The sequence below is a fragment of the Cydia pomonella genome, chromosome 1, assembly GCF_033807575.1.
Source record: "Cydia pomonella isolate Wapato2018A chromosome 1, ilCydPomo1, whole genome shotgun sequence".
NCBI classification, from domain to species: domain Eukaryota; kingdom Metazoa; phylum Arthropoda; class Insecta; order Lepidoptera; family Tortricidae; genus Cydia; species Cydia pomonella.
In genome coordinates this window covers 40,619,736-40,640,185 of record NC_084703.1, presented here as the reverse complement: position 1 = coordinate 40,640,185, position 20,450 = coordinate 40,619,736, and the positions used below count along the sequence as shown (strand labels likewise).

Here is a 20,450-nt window from a genome sequence, read left to right as displayed (position 1 = left end):
TGCCGAGGTAGTTTGGCGCTCCAAAGCAGTCAGAGCGCCAATAGTCCGAGGCTGAAATTATGCCTTTCACCCGAGTTAAACACTCTACTTTTCATTTCGAATACAATGAAAATAAAATACATGTATTTTTTTATACATATTTTATAGCATATCTTGAGGGTACTTCCAATTAAGCATTTAAGTAAAAGTATCTTTATTTGTGGAATGGGGAGTTAAATTTCAGGATGGAAATTGTATAACAAATCCATTTAAAACCAAATTTCAGTTGCTTATCGTAAAAAAAGAATAAATCGTACTTGGAAAGTAAAATGCTCTAGTGCAAAAACTTATCACTATTATGTGTCCAAATGGCATCTCAAATCAAACTCATCAGTTTGAATTGTGTTGTCTTACACCACCTTCCATAATCAGAATACATACTCGAACATACATTAGGTACATTGTCGGTGTACATGTAAAAAAATAAACCAAATTTCAATTAAGTCGGTTAGTACCTAACCTAAAATAAATCTAACATAAATGGACAATTTACTTAATTTACAGTCAAGGTCGATATCGATGTGACTAGTAGTAGTAATTTTGATAACTGATTAAATTCAGAGAACTAATTTAGTAGTTATTATAATTAAATTAATGTTGAGTAATTAAATTGATCGCAACGATATCTTGGACCTTGACTGGACAGATACTCGCATGCTACATGCTACAATCAGCATTTTTTAGATATTACCAAAGATCTATTAATATTAGATGAGTAAACTCTAAGACAATTGCGTAATTCGAATATAACAGGTGATGTAGATGGCGCTGTTACGGCTCCGTATATTATGCGATAATTTGGTTGTCAGAAGTTGACGTTCGACGATTTAGTGACCAAAAATACATGGTACAGTACAGCGCCATGTAACTCTCCGGAGTTGATAGCGTACATAGGCTACGGGTACTGCTTACCGTCAGGCATGACGTATGATTGTTTGCCACTGACGTAGTATAAAAAATATGAAAATATTTTGCCTTAGAATCGGTTCATTCAAATAATGTTTCCTCCAAACTAAGATAATATTTTTGGAATTAGTTTTGAACCATAGTTAAGAGATTTTGGACCATAGTTGCCTGGTTCTTAAGAGTAAAAGAGACGGCTGCTTCTCCATACAAACGTAGCCCCCATTTTCCTCTCTGTATATTGACATTATATAAAGTATTTTTACATTAGGTACGTATATTAACCATAGCTATGCCCCTGCGTTTGACTTATTTCGGTTTTTGATTACTTTTAAAAACAGATTTCATATAAATTGTTCAATGCTAGAAGCATCTTACAATAGTTAAAAATTGGAAAAATCAAACGTAGGGGCATAGCTGTGGTTGATATACAACAAACTGTGTCTAAATATTTTCAACAAGAGAGGAAAATGAGGACTAAGTTTGTATGAAAACGCAATTTGGCGCGGGTGCCACTTTCGTCTTGAGTTCTTGAGCCACTCTACCACTCTAGTAAGGGTGAAATATTATTAATTGACCGCTTCGATCAGAGTAGGAATACCAAATTTTACTAATATAATAATAGACCAGTCCGCAAACCACCTGAATCGCAGCCAACGCAAACTTTTAGCCGACTTCTCACGGAGCTGTTACTGTTAGCCTAACAGGCATTAAGCGGTGCACTCATAATACTTAAAAATTAAAAGTTACTGTCGTATTTATGAAACGTGTGAGAATGTTTAATTAAATAAGTGGAATAAACGGAACTGGGTACATATTTCCAATGAAAGTGACGACACGCATGCGTTGCGTAATCATAATGAGATGCTCGAACAGGAAGATTATGTAAATGAAGTTTCCGAGTCGATTAGCCTGTAAATATAATTTATACGGGTACTTTAGGTGTCCGCGGGTAATCGAATGATCGATGGCTCCAGTTGCAAATGGTAATCCGACCTGTAAGTAACTAAATAAGCTCTTATGAAAGCAAAAGACGCGATAACGCGATTAGCTACCACTAACTTCGCGTAAGCGTGTGCGTGGCGCACGCTCGTTGCGAAACCGAAGTCTATAGGTAGATCACTTTAGGTCCACGGTGTAGTAGTGTGACTGTGTGTGTCACTACTTAACCTGTACCTATTCGTGATCTATAGAATATCGGCAACACGCTCGCCACGCCGAAAGCTGGACTTCTCTCTGAATTTTTTTCATAACCCTCCTATGGTTGCAAAATCTCCCAAAACATTCTTACCTATGGTACTTGAAAACTAAATCCTCCCTTCTTCGTCAGACAGGCAACTAGCAGCTTGTTTAGGTACATTACATGTGTTTTTTTACGATTTTTATTTATAACTAAAAATTGCGGAGCCATAGGTACATTTATTCAGTTTCAAACAACGTATTATATCTGTTATTTTTTCAGACAAAAACCGAGCATTTATTTCAGACTTTTTCTGTCACCCGTTCAATCAGTTTGGTGAATCGACTTATAGTTACCTTATAATTATCTGAATTCAATACTTCATATTCTGAAATATCACTCACACGCCAATATCATGGGTGCAAGCCAATATAAACTTGGAAGCGAGTACATTATATTGTCGCTGTCACCTTCAACTTATAAGCGTTCTGGCGCTGAAGGCACGACCACTCGCCGCGACTTTAGTCCAAAGGGTTAAAGAAATCAATTGCGTAGATAATCTGTAATGCAATCGAAGTGAATGGTATGCAACTAATAAGTCGCAGACGCTGAACCCAAAAGGTTGCCAAGAGCTACAATTACGATGTTCCAGGCTTTCCATCAAGCCAAAGACCGCGACAAGAGGAGAAGTTTGTATATTACAACCCTTCCATCGGAGCTATGCTCCTCAGTAATAAAGGACCGACCGTCTTAAGGAACATATATACATTACCTATATACAGCAAAACAATACATTTCGTGGCTCATTAAATTAGAAGATCCATATTTTACGAGAACAGCATATAGCAGACGCATGGAATAATTGGAACACGAGCAGATTATTAACCCAAGATCTATTAGAGTCATTTGCAAGCGAACGCAGTCCTACCTCATCCTCCGTGGACAAAAGACAGCAACACATACAATAATTAATTTTGCCATCATTAAACTCTTTGGAAATTCGTTAGTCTGAGGTAGCATGCCCCGGCGTCATGTGCGCGCTCATTAATGAGTTGTGTTACAGCAAAAAATATGTTCATCTACACAATATCAAGCGGCAACCTTCGCAAGCTCTTATACATTTAATGCATTTCCACGAAACTGAAGCTTTAGCTACGTTAAATAAAGTTGTATTTACGACGACGCAACTTGATGAGATATTCTATATAAACGGTTCTTCCAGGGTGTGTAGGCATCCGGCGCATGACTCGTCGCTCCGCGATCAATTATTAATAAAAAGCAGCCCGCTCCATTGAAAGGGCGATTAGCTCAATATTTATATGGAATATTCGGTATCAAGGGCGCATTGTGGTGATAATTCGGTGCGTCGTGACGCGGCGCATTTGGTCACAGACCAAATTCTTCGCGGTAGAACAGCTACACGGTAATTTGGGTAGGTACTGGCAGACTCCTAGAGGATAACGTTTTATGGCGAAGCAGGACTCAAGAAATGAACTAATAATTGAAATCCATCAATCATATATTTACGAGTACAATACCATCATCTGTTCAATAACATTTTACCGCGTCCGGTTTCAGTGATAATACGTTTATGCGAGTACATACATGTATGCCATAAGTATGTGACAGTTATTAAAATTAACTTAATAGAAACTTTATTCGGATATCTGGAACACCTTGGCCACCCGAATAGGTAGGTATATCTGATACTTAGGCTTTCGTAGATCGCAATTCTTGCATTAAAACATAGGTAGGAGCTAATTAGAAAGCTGATTCATGTTTATGTTCGCGAAACCCCATAATTACTTAAAACTATTTTATACCTCTAAGTTGCCCGCGTGTTCTCATAGAGTCATGTAAGAGGAAGGTACAAATACGGAGCTGCACCCGCCCTCATCTCTTGCGGCCACCGACGCGGCGAGCGCTCATTGTACTACCGAATTGACTCGCCGACTCTTTCAAAAGAATTCTACGCCGTGAAAGCAGCTACTATGTCGACATAAATTTATTTAATATGATACATTTCCTGGCACATCAATCAAATACTCGGCCCGATAGCAAATTATGAGCGAATATTAATCTTAACACCCATTGTACCCCGCTGCTACTAGATTAAGTGCTATTGAATACTTTTTGTACCGTTTATTTATCCATGTCAATCAAACGTTTCGTATATTACGTTCATAATAATCTATGCTCAGACTAAAACTATTTATATACAACAGGAAAACTGTGCGATATCAATTACGAAATCGCATAAAGAGCTTCGGAATCGATTTTTCAGAAGCTGATGCTAATGAAAAGGCATTTTCACGAGGTTTGGCGCGGTTGCATGCAAATGTGCCGCTTAATGACGCGCGAAGTCGCGCCACACAACTATAGCGGCCACAAAACGCTACATTATCGATAGTTTACTGTTTCCCGCCGTCAGCCGGCAGACAATAAAGAATCGCTCCGCTCGCTCTAAACTACCACTTATTATGACATTATGCATGCCTTGCCTATTCACTTTTTGCTACAGAGCACTTAGTTTGTTACCAATGAACGTTTGTTATAGCTATTACAATTAGATTGACTTATTACAATAACGGCAGTAATCCCGTTGCGGACTCCCAAGATTGAGTCACCCGTAACGTGGCTCCGCGTAAAACGCCCTTCAACCCCGAAAAGACCGCAGATTACCGCATGAAAGCGCCTCACAATACTCTTTTAATTTGTCATTATGAAGCAATAAAAACATCCTAAATGAGAGCGACAAAAAACTCGTTCAGACTCCGACAAAAACCACGAGCTGGGGCGAAATTCGCAAATCATCCCGCCATAATGATAGCCGCTTGAAAAAAATTTAAATATCAAAAGGCCGGACGGGGCACAGTAATGGTTTAAAATCATTTTTCATTCGAGTCACTCGTGAGTCAGAAATATGAAAACGGTAGCCGTCGGCCGCTTCCATTAACTCGGGTCGCGATTAGAATTTTGGCCGGAGTCCATCTTTCATTAGTCCTTAAAAATAAACCTAAAAGCCAATCACACGGGGCGAAATGAGAATGACTTGATGGAGTATATATTTTTTAATTACATTAAGTACAAGATACACGGGATTAGATACACAGGCAATATCAATGAGTCCTTGCAGCGAGCCAGTTAGCGTAGTCGGAAGATTTTGACGGAGAGTTGGTAGTTGACGGGCGAGTGTTGGTCGGAAGTGGGCGGGTGTCATTTGTTCTTCCTTTGTTTCTTGCGCGCCTGCTCGAGGGGCGGCAGTCCGCTGTCGAACTCGCTGGCGGTGTGCATGGAGCTCTGCTTGTTTACTATCCTGCCGCTCAACCCTGCTTTAACCTTTGGGAACCTGGAATACGATATATTATTCAAACACAAAGTACCATAAATGAACTTTGTAAGTCAATACTACGAAATAGGAATTTTACAAAAATACTAGTAGAATCTATATACATGCGAATGCAACGGGAATGAAATATACAGATATACCATAACCCCCTTATTCATAAACGTGTACTAAAGTGACGATGCCGCTGATCATCGTTTGTCCCTTTCCGACGTATTAGTATTATGGAAAGGGACAAACGATGATCAGCGGCATCGTAACTTTAGTACACGTTTATGAATAAGGGGGTAAGTGTATATCCAAGATGTAGGTATGTAAAAATGAAATTAAAGTCACTCAAGAGTCATATTTCTTTATAACCATGGAGTTTTACAAGATATAAATAAACCATTAGTACTACTTCTACAAAAACTAAATACCTAACTAAAAATCAAACAAAAATAAATAAATTAAAATATACTCCGCTTTTGTAATTCCAGGCGTAAACAACGGCTTCTAACAAATAATCAGTTTTTTGCTATGAATTATCCATATATTAGCTGATTACGAATGGTAGCGTAAAAAACTTAAGTAAATGAAGTCATAAAAGCAGAAAAAAAGCACACCCCTTTAAAAACTTTTCAAAGTTTGTTATAAGTATTGTTTTATAAACAACACATAAAAAGGTCATACAATGTGTAATAAAGCCGATGTCGGTCCGAAAATACTAACATTAATACCTAAAGAAATATATACATGTATAAGGTATTAAATGAAGATATTATATGCAATGCCACAAGCATTTTTGAAGATACTCGTAAGACACAGTGGTTTAATTTTATCAATACTACATCTCTCATTTCGTCTCCAATAGTCATCGTTGCAATCAACCATACACAAGTATCTCAATAATTTAACATGTCTATCACCTTGGAGTATAAGTTGTAGATTTGTGAGGCAGAGACATTGATAAACAATTCTATATTCATCGAAGTCAGAGTAACATTGTTCTTTTTTGTCTGTTGCGGTCCAATAATGCTAGTCCAATGGTGCATGCATGATAAATTGATAATTAGGTAATCACAAAATATTCATCGATTTCGTATAGGTACGAGTATATATTATTATTAGGTAGGTTTATATATTGGTCCCCCTCACTGATTTAGATAACGGCGATTGCAATAGATTTAGTTACATGCGAGTATTTATGTAAAGCAATTTCGGTAATTTAGATTGCTGGCAGTGGCTGCTCAACAGTCGTAGGCACAGTCGACACCAAAGATATATTTACACTTTTGCACCTTACTGCTTTGTAACAAGGCGAAATATGTAAACATATCTGTGATGTCGACTCTGCCTATTACTGAGAACGTGAACGGAATTGTGTACGGTGTAGGACAGAAGTATCGTTTTTGGCCATGTTTGTACTGTTTTTTACCAGCTGAAATTTGAATGAATATATAGAAAACTCTTATATATAAAGATTTATGCGATAACGGATCGAGTTTGTAATAGTATGTAATAAATAAATGTGTGAAGACAATAGATAGCCACATAAGGTACAGCGGCCACAAACGGTACTTCTGTCCTATCCCGCACGATATCGATTATTATAGAGATTGACTGATAAAAGTTTAGAAAAAAAAGTCTTTACCTAATAAATAACACGGAAACAAAAAGCGTTTGTACGGGATCCGTCCGTGACATGCTCCTAAAGAAAAAAAACACTCACCCGGGCCTCTTCCTCTCTTCCTCATCATGCACTGTGAGCTTGTTGACCGGCCGCTCTCTCTTCAGGTCCGGGTCGTACTTTACGCGCTTGGCGAGCGCAGCGGGCGTGTCGCGCAGCGCGAACGCCTTGGCCGCGTGGCCGAGGTGCAGCTGCTTGGCGTCCAGGAACTCACGCACGTCGCGCGGGTAGCCGGAGTAGAAGCGGACCCAGGTCGTGTAGGCTGGAGGGAGGAATGTAGGTTACGGCGAGAACGAGTAGATGCTACTATACAACGATTGTCACTAAATTGACATGGATATGAAAAAGAAATCTTAAACTTTCTTGTTATAATCATTATTTTAGATGTTTGCGTAGATACTAAACTACTAAGCGAGCTTACCTCGACTTGCCCTAAGTAGCCAGGACTTGTCCGTATGTGCGGTTTGCTCCAGGCGCGCCTGCACGGCGATAGCGGCGCGGTTGGCGTTCGCCGCGCCAGGCACTATGCTCAGCAACGGCTCTAAACATAACTTCTCGTTGCGTTGAGTCAACCTGATAACAAGTCATTAATTTGGGTTACAACTTAAGGTAGGGCCAGTTCAAACGAGTGCGACCTTATGAGCACGTTAGCTTCAGATTACGAGACTAGATCGCGAGACTTATTCTAAGCTTGCACAAACCGCTAAATCTGGACGCAGCCCCGGGATCAAAGATTTAATCAAGAAACAGAATATATAGTATTATAGATAGATAGTAAAGTAATGCTAATTACCTGATACGTTTCTGTTCAAGGTGTCGCATGAATTCAGTTTCGCTGGGTAGCAAGAACATCACAGCCTCGCCCACGTTGGAAGCTCGCCCCGTTCGCCCGACCCTATACACACGTCAGGCATTTAACGACATCTAGGTAATAGACTATAACTTAAATAATTATAATCATTGGAGAGTTGAGACAAGAACCGATTAAATTGGCTACTAACATTCTCACGTATATACTATATCTTCAGATGTGAAGACCAATAATCGAGTGTACACTACATACGATGTAATAACACCGCGATTTTTTTCTACTGAAATGTGAATAATTGCATATCATTATTTATTTCACTTAAAAGTACTAACTAAGATCACCATCATTATTGAAGGTAATAACTATTTTTAACTGAGTTGAAGTCGATTGAAAAGTGTAAACGCCAGCCGACCATGTAACTACAACAAATCAGCGGGGGATATCATGCATGTCTTTATATTTTAGCATTACAGCAAATGCTAAATAGGTTAAGAGTCAACAGTAACCCATTTTGGGGAAAATAAACTATAGTCAAAAATGTTAAAAAATGTATACCAAGATCGGGTAAGCAATAAGCATCACTTCGTCACCGGAGAGGCGAGAGTACGAAGCTCGCCCGGGTCGGTGAAATATTTCACTTTTCTTTTATGAGTTACGATACTTTTACGAAAGTTTGTGAGTATACCTGTGTACGTAGTCGGTGGCTGAGGCAGGTGCGCAGTACTGCAGCACAAGATCCACGCGCGGCACGTCGAGGCCTCGTGCCGCCACATCCTGTATAAAATGTTCGCTCAGAATGACCCGTTTGTCACGTAATAAATACATGATAAGCATCCGTCTCATTTTTGGCCATACTACCTCAACTACCACACACTCTAAGAATTCTTTAAATTAATTTTGTTTGTCGGATTATCCTGTCGGGTTTTGGGTTCGGAAATTATTTCACGTATTTTTATCTTTGTTCATTGTAAAATAGTTAAATATTTAACTTTGAACTAAAAATACTGGTAGTACCTAAGCTCTAAATGAACTTAGAAATATATAGCCCTGTTTTTACCTATTTTTTGGCTGGTGTAAAACATTCGCGCGCCCAAAACCCCGCGGTATGGTTTTTTTAGGGTTCCGTACCCAAAGGGTCAAACGGGACCCTATTACTGAGACTCCGCTGTCCGTCCGTCCGTCCGTCCGTCTGTCACCAGGCTGTATCTCATGAACCGTGATAGTTAGCCAGTTGAAATTTCAACAGATTATGTATTTCTGTTGCCGCTATAACAACAAATACTAAAAACAGAATAAAATAAATATTTCTTTCTAATCTCGAGGTTCTCATACAATCACCGAAGTTAAGCGGGGCCAGTACTTGGATGGGTGACAGTTTTTATAAATAATGGTACGGAACCCTTCCTGTGCGAGTCCGACTCACACTAGGCCGGTTTTATTAATATATTACGTCGGTGGCAAACAAGAATACGACCCGCCTGATGGTAAGCAGTCTCCGTAGCCTATATACGCCTGCAGCACCAGAGGAGTTATATACGCGTTGCCGACCCTAAAACTCCGCACCCTCGTTGAGCTCTGGCAACCTTACTCACTGGCAGGAACACAACACTATGAGTAGGGTCTAGTGTTATTTGGCTGCGGTTTTCTGTAAGGTGGAGGTAGGATTGTTAAAATATCTTTATTTAATTTGGCACTGCAAGGGACATATATTTTGTCTTACTCTTAGCGGTGTGAACGAAGTCGAGCGCCATAAATGCAAACATAATTAGCTAGCAGCAAGGGTAAAATGCCCGCTTCAAACGCTCGCGTATTGATAATAGAGTTCTTTAACAACTTCAACTGTACTAAACTTTGTCAATAGAATAGATTTTTCCTTACAGATACTGCTGTCTTTTCATACAATATTAAAGTCCATCAGCTTTTTATTAGATACTACATGTATTGCAAAAAATATATAACTATTCATTGTTCTCAGTTAAATTACCGTCGATAACATAATGATAAGAAATAAATATATGCAGCAACACATGTTGTTTTCGAGTTTTCCTCCAGCAACTGACCACCGCACATACTATTTCTGTTTAACAAACTTCAAGGAAGTCATAAAAACGATGATTTCTGCGGCGCACAGTAAGTGCTTTCTTGTTCGGTCAAGCAATTAATTCATATTAAGTTTCCAGCAAAAACTGAACTCACTAGTACTAAGCTAGAATGTAATTTCCATTATTGTTTCAACTTTTTAGCTCCATGTAATTGCAATTATAAATGTAATTGCTGTTTAATTGCGATTATAGTAGATTAATAAATAACATGTCTACAAGTTCCTAATCGTGTCTTGCTTGAAGGGGAATATTTTTAATAAAAACATTGTCTCTCGTTGTCTCTATATTGTTTTTCTTAAGGTGAAGTAGGTTCAGAGGTCGGGGTTTTTTAAGTCTTTTTTTTATCATAACACGGCTGCCATAAATTTAATTAGTCATCTTGAGGCCTTTCTCGAGGGACTGTATCGATTTGAATGCCGAGTTTTTGACTTTCGCTCGATAAAAAAAAACTCAAAAAAAAATCTAAAAAGCACAAAAGCTAAAAAAATGAAAATTGCTTCTAATAATGGCAATTAATAAATTAATGATTGAGAGAACGTATCGATTAGTTTTTTTAAATATTTAACTTACAAAATCTTTAAATTAAGAAACATGATATCCGCGGTCCCCGTCATGCACTTCCATCTCGCTCAACGCTCGGTGAGAGTGAGAGAAGAACGCTAACTTACTGGGTCTTAAGTCTACGTAGTTATTGGCAATAGAAAACTACTAAATTATTAATTGATGGCAATGATGTTGATTTAGCCACTGAAAAACTTTAGGAATGAAAAAGATAAAGAATGGTTCGGAAAAAAGTAGCAGTACATTATGTGGATTTTTCGTTTTAGTTAGTGGAATTTTTTTAAGAGTGTATTTTTATAGTTATCTGTAGATACTATTCTATCAAATTAAATACAGTTGTATTAAAATCAAAAGGCGATTACAAGTTTTCGCCAATTATATTACAACTCACCTATAACTTTTAGTGCAGTGTCTTCTGAGAGAAATTATGTGTTTCTCATAAACATAGATTTTTCTTCAAGTTTCATGATCTACTTAATACCTTATTAAATTGTCTTTTGTCTAATATACGTATATAATAATATAATAATAAAAAATACAGGTAAACTTATACATATAAGATACATAATAAAATTTCCGGTCTATTGCACTTAAGTAGTAGGTTCGATTTTGTGTTAGCCAGTACCCCTAGTGTAAAATAAATTCGATTTCGAAACGTGACGTACGCGTTTGCGTTTAGTCTCATTTTGTATTGGATTTAGAAAGAGCGCGCCAAGCGGGACGTTTTGGAAACTCAAAATCCTATACAAAATGAGACTTAACGCAAACGCGTTCGTCACGTTATGATGTCGATCAAATTTACACTAGGGGTACTGATTAATAAGGTACGCGTTGATCATAGAAACCTTGACATTTAAGCCTTAAAATTAGAATTTTTGACATTTGAGTTTTTATAATTCCTATTAATATAACCAACAATAACACGCAAAATAGTTGAATATAGGGATGAAACTTATAAGGGCAACATTTTCTTATTGACACCGGCAGCCTAGCAACTACGATGACAGTTTCTATGCCAACTATATAACAGAAAACTGATCAAAAAAGCTCCCAAGATAGGATCGGACAATCTATGAACAGCGCGTATTCTTGTAAAGATAATTTAAACTTGGTATCAGGCGAGCGGCGCTTACAGATGTAATAAATACAGATAATGGTAGTTAATCGACGCGTATTGTGGCAAGCTGGGAGCCGGCGGGGGCAGATGAATGACCGGCTAATACGACTCAAACAACAATTAAGTATCGACAATCAAAGGCAAGCGGTGGCGGGCCCGCCATTGTCGGTGGATTAAAAACGTGATATAGTAGGTAGGTAGCGCTCGAGACGTCCGTCTTCTGTTCGACGCTATACAATATTTTCAAATATTAATGGATTATTTTTTATCGATTTACACCTAATTGGACTTATCTGTGAAAATATTATGTCACACTGATCGGCTTCTTTGGTCGGTCCGCAGCAAGCTCGGTTCTCCATACAAACGTATTTACGCTCTCATTTTAAAACAGCTAGCTATATTTCTCTGAGACGTGGTACTTACAATAGGATAAGGTATAGATATCTATGCCAGTAATTCGTTTATGTGGTTTCAGATACTATAGTTAGACAGAAGGCGTAATATTCACCATAGAAAATAGGACTTCCTTCTAACCGTGCAGCTGGAACACGGACAGCTTCACCGGGACCAGCCCGCCCTCCAGCGACGCTTGGATGTCCACTTCAAACTCGGAATCAATATCCTAAGCATTGTACTCGTAAATAGATCACTCACCGTACAAAAGAGTACGCCCTTCTTGGCCTTGCGGAACTGGTCGAAGACCTCGATCCTGCGCTCGTGCGGCATAGAGCCGTGCAGCCGGAACACGGACAGTTCCACCGGGACCAGCCCGCCCTCCGGCGGCGCTTGATAGTCCACTTCAAACTCGGAATCGCCGTCCGACTCCTGTCATAAGTTAGGTAATGTTAGAGCAAGTAAGCCATTTGCAAACAAACATGGGGACTTAAGTTGTCGTCCATACTGTTACCATTGTCGACGTTAATCTTGTCTATCGTAAGTCTTGCTAAAGAAAATAAACAGTTAAAAATAACGTGAAAGCCGAATTTTGTACATTCGCGAAGTCCGCGAGGTATTTTTCGAGAGTTAAATTAATGGAAAACCTCACCTTGTCCTCATTGGCTTTCCTCTTTTTGGACTTTGGATTCTCGTTTTGCCTAGATTTCGCTGGTTTCCCAGTAAGTACAGTCTCAATGAGCTCCGCGTGGTAATCCACCATCTCCAAAGTCGCCATGAACACCATCAGCTTGCCGCCTCTTTTGTTAGTTACGCAATGTTCTACTATAAGGGAGCAGAGTGTAACCAGTCTCAACTTCATTGGGACTATTAGGAATGATTGCTTCACTGACACTGGCATCACCAGCTCGTCTTCCTTTATGGCTGTTTTGACAGCCGCTTCAAACGAGGAAGCGATGTCGGGTTCAGTAGGCATGACGTATTCGTCATCTGATTCCATGTCCACGACCCCAGGTATTGGAGCTGGCTTGTCTTTTGTCTTTTTTTGTGGTTTTTCGGCCAGTCCGGGGAATGGAACTGGAGCGGCTTCAGAGTCTGATAAATCGTCCACAGTAAACAACGACATGGATTTATCTTGTCTAAACAACTTCAGACCTAATAAAAAATATATAAAGAATTAGTTTTATTTCTCTTAAATACAAGTAATCTGTTTTAACTGTTAAGTAAAGTGATATAATACCCTGCTTTTCTTCTGGAGCATCTTCTTCTTCATCATCATTCTGGTCCGTGTTTTCTTCTATAGCGTTTGACTTAACATTAGTCTTCTCGCTTTCTGTTTGGATATCTTTGGCACTGGACAGTCCTTGTTTCGTCTTGTCTTTGGGGGTTTTCAAGGAATCTGCGACGAGTGCCTTTCCTTCCGAGGCGTCCACGAACACCGGGTCCATCATGGTGATACCGGCTAAATTTTCAACGGCCTACCCGTTAAACATGAAAGCAAAAAAACATATTTTCAGCACAAAATGTGAACCAGTTTCATAATAAATTAGACAAGCATCCTGCTATTGAACCCACAACCTGCTCGTGTGAAAGCAGTCGCTTAAAATCAATTGAGTTCGAGCTAATGAAGCTTTCTTTAATACAACGAATCTTTCAATAGTGTGTCTTATTTACGCTTTAGGGAGGCTCTACATCAAACGTAAGAGTAATTTGAAAAAATATTAACCATCTTAAACCTAAATCAGTAAATTTATTGTTCACCTTAGTAAGTGTAGCAGATAGTAAAGTAGTTTGCCGTTCTTTAGACAAGAACACTTCAGTCAAATGGTGTTTTATTTCCGTCTTGCCTTCATCTTCCTTCTGTTCTTTCGGTTCCTCTTCCTTATCAGGAAAAGTTGATTTGATTTGACTTTTGACCAAGGCTATAGGGTCATAGGTAGCCGCTTTTTTATGATCTTCGATTGCTTTCACAATGGCGGCTACGTCTTTTTCGTATCCCATGTCCAGTAAGCGATCTGCCTCATCTAGTACTAAGCACCTAAAATTTGATTAAATAATAATAATAAAAAAAAACCTAAAATTGAGCAAAACTAAAGCAAATCCCTCAAATGAAACCTGTACACAGTGAAAGTCACTCTAAACCTCTGTAATGACTTCCACAAATATTTTAATAAGTATATTGTAGCTTAAAATAACTTACCCTGTCTTCGCAAAATTCAGAGACTGAGTGTGCCTTAAATGGTCATTTATCCGTCCCGGTGTGCCAATCAATATGTTGAGCCCCTTCCGCAATCTCGCCTTCTCAGCTTTGCGTTTCTGGCCCCCGCTCAATAGCCCCGGAACAATCCACGTGAATGGCTACAAGGCAAATTATACAAGACTTAAAAAGTAAATTGACTGGTAAGAGATGATTACTTTAGCAACTTCGAAATGCAAATTAAATTACAACATACATTAAATTTGAGTATTAAAAAAACATAAGTCAAAAATATTTATTAATATTTATTAATATCTGGGTTGGAAGGTCAGATGACATTATTTTCAATATAAACCTTGCCTACGTAAACGTCTTCGGATTAGGTTGCCGAATCCCCAGGATCACCCGATTCTGGGGACTCCCTTAGCAAGCCGTGGCAAAAAGTCAGAACATTTTGCTAAAATCTAAAAATTAGAAACTAGTCAAATGATTAATAAAATCATTACATCAATAAATAAAATGCACTTTATTTAGAAAGTTACTCAATCTCTTTAAGATAGACAGATTAGATAGATAGGTAGATGCTACTAGAATATACGTATGACTACGGCGCTTTTCCAACAACACTACATGAAGGTCCTCATAACTATTGAAGGCACTTATAAGAACTATAGTAAATTGTACCTTAACCAGTTTCAGGAACAGCTCATGAGTCTGCACTGCCAGTTCCCTGGTCGGTACCACCACTACCGCCCGGATACCGTCATGTCTGTTTATCTTTGGGCGTATAGCTTGTAACCCTTCTATAATAGGTAAAGCGTAAGCTAATGTTTTGCCTGAACCTGTCTGTGACCTGCAAATATTTTAGTTATTATCTTAATGCTTTCCAGCAGGCATATTATGGATGGCTTAATACATATACTAAAAATGACACTTTTTAACATCACACAATTGATAGAGACAGACACTGTGTTTATCACGATGTCATGTAGGGTCAAGGAGGGAAAAATGGTTCGGTAAAAAATAGCCAGGTACAGTGGTTTAAGCCCGCGCGTAAATGTCCTGACCCACTGTACCTGGCTATTTTCAACTGAGCCGCTGTTCCCTCCTTGACCATAGACAACTATGAGCATTATATATAAGTAGTGGGGCTAGATATTATAAATCATGGTGTAATGTAAAGACCCATGTACTAAGCATTGCCCATTAATTAGCATATTGTTGTCACCTCTATTGCCCGAGTCAGACCAAGCTAAGTCGGCAGCCATTTTGATAGCCAAGCCTGCGAGTGTTCAGTAAACATTATAATTTCATAGAAGTTTGAAGTTCAAATAACACTTGCACAGCCTGTGCTATCAAAATCACTGCTAACTTAGCTTGGTCTAACTCTAGCAATAGAGGTGACAACAATAATGTAATTTTAAAGATGATATGTATTGCACTTGGATGCCTAAATATCTGTAACTAGATTGCACCCGTCTCTCACACAAAGATAAATCAACAAAAAATAAATTAGAATAGGGGACATTAATAAACTGTTAAATAAAAAAATACAATAGGTAGAGTCTGTGCGGAAACAGAAGAGTCGTAGAATGTATTGGTTCCATCATATATTTCACGACTCTTCTGTTTCCGCACAGAGTCTATGTTAACAAATTTGTTTCATTTTAAAGTTTTTAGTTTTTCACTTGCATACCGTCCATTCAAAAATCCAATTTTTTTTCTGTATATCTGAATATTTCATTTCTAACCTTATTATTTTGGTCTATACTTTTGTTAGTTCATTAGATCACCTTCCATAGGAGCTTATAAGACAAATCACGGTCACTACTCAATACACAACTACACAACCAACACATATTCCTATGGGAATGCAAAAAGCTTGTTTCAGATGCATCCACTTTTATAGATCGTGTCATTCACGAAGACGCGTGCCTTGACGCGTATTATAATGTTAATAAAGGTTAGATTATACAACAACAAATCTGCGCGTCATCGTGGATGACACACTGTACAAGCTCTACTCATGATAATTATTATCAAATTAAGCTACTATATTTTGGTGCACATGCTAGCATGCACCTTCGTGTCAGACGCCATTTTGCACATGCCTGGCCATATACCATTCTCCCGCTACTGCCAGGAAGAAATTTGGCTTGTCTGCTGATGTCCCACTGTGAGGCAATGTGTTCTCTTGACAGGAATTTGAGTAGCAAAAAATAGTTCTGTACTGATCGTTAGACAAGGATAGGCTACATTTGGTCAGTATTGTCAACAAACTGTTAGGCTTATAGAAACTTTGTTATTCCATGTTTAATTGGGCAATGGTGTGTCCAACGCCCAGCATACATAGCAATTGTTTTTTTAAATGGGAGCAGGTCTAGCCATTTTTTCCCCTCCCGCTGTGGGAATTTGGCAAACAAAGGGTTATTATATTATAAAATGGATGTAAATCATGCTGTTGCAATTTCTACATTTTACAAGTAAAATTGCACTGTGTGATCACCATGCAATATATTGCTATATGCTACATACTGCGGTGTATGTGTATAAATACTTTCACTTTAAATTACTTTCAAGACATGATGATCAGCAGTGATCGTACTTTTCCCAGCATTCGTGGTGCGATGACGTCAAATGACACATGACAGTAACCTAGGGTTGTCGACATATATAATATGATTGATGTTTAAAATTATGTAATATTATGTTGTCATTTAAAATGAAACACTATTTTTTTACTTATATAATCAGTTATTATAATTCTGTATAACATTTATTACTGTAACCCAAAATTCCTCACATTTTTCGCAGGGGACGATTAGTTTTTGTAATTTTGATTGCCCTGTTGAACAAGAGCAACCAGCTTGTTTATTTTCTGAAAATAAAAGTAATATTGCAACTGTGTTACATTTTCTCATATACTCTTTGTAAATTAACCCTTCATTTCATTATGCATATTGGGTTAGGCTTTACATGTTCTGAGAATATTTTCTGTATTTCCGATTTGTTTAATACACGATTTAATTTAATTTGATTCTTGGTTCAAACAATTGAATATTGGGCACTACTGACAACCCTAGCACTGCACCAAAAATGCTGGAAAAATAATGATCACTGATGATAAGACTTAAAATTTTCTTCTAAGATAGAGAAATTCTCGAAAATACTGTAATTTTGTTTGTCACAACTAATTAATTAATTTTAAAAAAATTATAACTTTAGTTAAAACAATATAACTATTAGGAGGATGGAAAAATAACTCATTAAATATTTATATATATATCATATAGGAATGAAACCTGATTATTAGTCACCACCTATTTATGTTTCTAACATCTCAATAGACAACTCAATCATTTTTCCAATGGTTCAGAAGATTTGAGGGCATAAACAATTGTATTACATCTATGTAAACAAATGAGCAGTGATTATCAACCCCAACATAGCAAATAATATTTAAAAACTTACCTAATCAAGGCATCTCGTCCTTGCAGAATGACTGGCACAGCACTTTGTTGAACCACCATAAGCTCTTTCAAGCCAAGATTCTGCTGTAAGTTGGCTACACTGTGAGGGTGAATGTCTAAATCAGAGAAGCTCTTTTCAGCAAAAACTTTTTCCACCACCGGCTTTACAGCTCTCTGGCCAATTCTTGGCACATCTGGGTTATTTTTGAACAATGATGAGATCCAGCCACCAGCCCTGGGTTTTTGCTTTAATTGTATATCATCACTAAGATCTTGGTAGCTTTTCCCTTGAAACTTTCCTTTGTTTTCGCTCAAATCTCTCAAGTTACTTGATAAATCTACTGACTTCTGGACCTGAGGTTCTGATGGCCGAGGCACCTTAATTTGACGCTCGAAACCAGTTTTCTTGTCTGGAATAGCTCTCTTCTTGGCTATAGTTTTTCCCGTAAAAGCAGGCTTTGAAATAAACTTATATTCTGATGCATTTTTCTGTCCTCCTCCTGTTTTCTTGTTGCCCTGTGATTTCAATAGTAAATGACATATGCATTAAAATGGCTTATATTTCTTGTAAATAATACCTTACCTTTTTAGAAACAGAAATATTTAACTGCAAGTCGTCCATTTTCAGTTTTCTGTATAAATCAGGTTTCGATATACATGTTATGTTGAGGTTATAGGCGCACGCATGTTTTTGTTGTCGTTTAGAACTGTCAGATTGACAATACATTGCGTTTCGTTTCACCAAAAACGCTCAAAGCGAGCGATTCTTCCCCTGAGCAAAAAAGAGCGACAGTGGAGTATACATTGGTATACACACGCCAGCCAGAACAAACATCCTTATAAAATGTAATAACATTACTTAACAAGTTATTATATTTTACTGGAAAATCCATTATGAGTAATGGCATCTGTCCAGTATATACTTACTTTACTCTTTGCTAGGGACTCTAGGGCAAAGAATATAATACTCACCTCTAGGGCTTCTAGGGGTGGCGTTTATTTTGAAATTTGGCCTTTTGTAGATTAGTTAGCGCGTCTTCTCGTTCTTAAGAGTATTTAAGGGTTTTATTGGCTGCAGTTTTCATAATTATGTTTGTGATGTTTTCCCATATCCTTACCGCGAACCACGTTGGTTGTGTTGCCTCCCTGTCACACTTACGTACGGATTCACAAGTGCGACAGAGAGGCAACACAGTGAACATGGTTCGAGGTGGGCCCTCTGTTCTTGTTAGTCAATTCGTTTAGACCACGGACGTAGAGTAAACCTTCTTGGGTTAGACATCGTTGATATACTTTTCTATCTCTATCTAATACTGACTAGTAGTTCGAAGCAATATTCTAACTAATTTTAACTCTACATAGGATTTATTTCAATTACGAGGGTACGCCAAAGGCTAGACGACACCAAAGAGTTAAAGTGCCAATTGCATCCACACTTTATCAGGACCCGTTTCGGGCCCGAAACAGAATATTTTTCCGTTTCACCAAATATCAGCACATCGTTTCCAATATTTGAAATGTAAAATAATGGTTAATATGTAAAAATATCAAACATTAAACATTTTTTGCAATTAGAGACAAAGTATTTTTTACATTTCAAATATTTTGTATTATTCCGATATTTTTAGTTTTATTTTATTATCAGTTCTGTTGTACACTTGTAGATTTAGTACCAAAACCTATATATTAATATATACTTAATGTTTTCTCGGGGGTGGGAGCCTGGTGAACTGTAATACAGGTTTATACCTAGTTCAGACTCCAGTCTCTCACAAAGGATCACAACCTCATCTCGAATTTAAATGTTGTTATCATACTGTGAAATTGTTACAAATCCTTTGTGAGCTGATAAATAAACATTTTTATTTATTTATTTATTTATTGTTAACGATGTGCTGATATTACGTGAAAGGAAAACGATTATCAGCCTCGAAATCGAAACTGATTTTGGGCCCGAAATCGGAAAGTGTGGATGTAATTAGCGCTTGAAGTAAGTATTTGGTAAGTATTCTATATAGGAACTGATAGGAACACTCGGCGCTGTTCCGTTTAGTAAACACCGTGAATAGTGCAGACAGAGTAGTACACTAGTACAGATTTTATTTAGTTCACGAATAACACGCTATAAGGCGCTGTTCCGTGTAGTTAAAAACCCTGACTTGCGGTATCAAGATTTTTCTTAGAAACGGAGGGCCGAGCATTACTTTACTCTTTGGGCCCGAGACTCCTGCAGGTTTTTATTTAGTTCACAAATAACATGCTAGATGGCGCAGTTCCGTGTAGTTATAATCCCTGAATCACGCTATCAAGATTTTTCTCAGCATTTTACTCCCCCGAGTCGTTAAGCAGAATAGTAAAGTTAACTTTGCTGTACGATTTGCTCGCTAGATAGCGCTATCCCGTTTAGTGGCCGAGCGTAATATAAACATTGTTGTTAACTCAAATCTATGACGTGGACATTAACTATAAAAGAGCAAAGTAAGTATGTATGTAGTTGTTTTTTCTAACACGGAGGGTGAAGATTCACTGGCTGCGAAACGTTCCGTGAATGCGAATTCGAAAAGCATCACGTGTCGCCGCGTGCCGCTGCAATGTTCGCTTTTTAAGGCCGTAGGGTGGAATAAATATTTGTAGCTTAAAAAAACATATTTGCCCTCTAGCC

The 20,450-nt window shown here is 38.0% G+C and overlaps 1 protein-coding gene across 1 annotated transcript; it reads right to left on the bottom strand.

Annotated features, from left to right (window-relative positions):
- Positions 1-5,178: 5,178 nt before the first annotated feature.
- Positions 5,179-18,608, bottom strand: LOC133523367 (probable ATP-dependent RNA helicase CG8611). The gene is made up of 13 exons (XM_061858894.1): positions 18,372-18,608; positions 17,790-18,304; positions 15,003-15,171; positions 14,322-14,479; positions 13,883-14,159; positions 13,362-13,599; positions 12,774-13,276; positions 12,383-12,553; positions 8,634-8,722; positions 7,931-8,032; positions 7,559-7,710; positions 7,180-7,399; positions 5,179-5,471 (listed from the first exon to the last, which is right to left on the bottom strand). The coding sequence occupies exons 1-13, from the start codon at positions 18,513-18,515 to the stop codon at positions 5,339-5,341; spliced, it is 2,871 nt and encodes a 956-aa protein (XP_061714878.1). The 5' UTR covers positions 18,516-18,608; the 3' UTR covers positions 5,179-5,338.
- Positions 18,609-20,450: the final 1,842 nt, after the last annotated feature.

Excerpts from the sequence above, each read along its gene's own strand:
- LOC133523367 (XM_061858894.1), bottom strand. The coding sequence starts at position 18,515 with ATGTATTGTCAATCTGACAGTTCTAAACGACAACAAAAACATGCGTGC. Across the intron at positions 14,160-14,321 it reads CTGAATTTTGCGAAGACAGG|GTGCTTAGTACTAGATGAGG; the intron begins GTAAGTTATTTT and ends ATCAAATTTTAG. Across the intron at positions 8,723-12,382 it reads AGGGCGTACTCTTTTGTACG|GATGTGGCGGCACGAGGCCT; the intron begins GTGAGTGATCTA and ends CATTTTATACAG.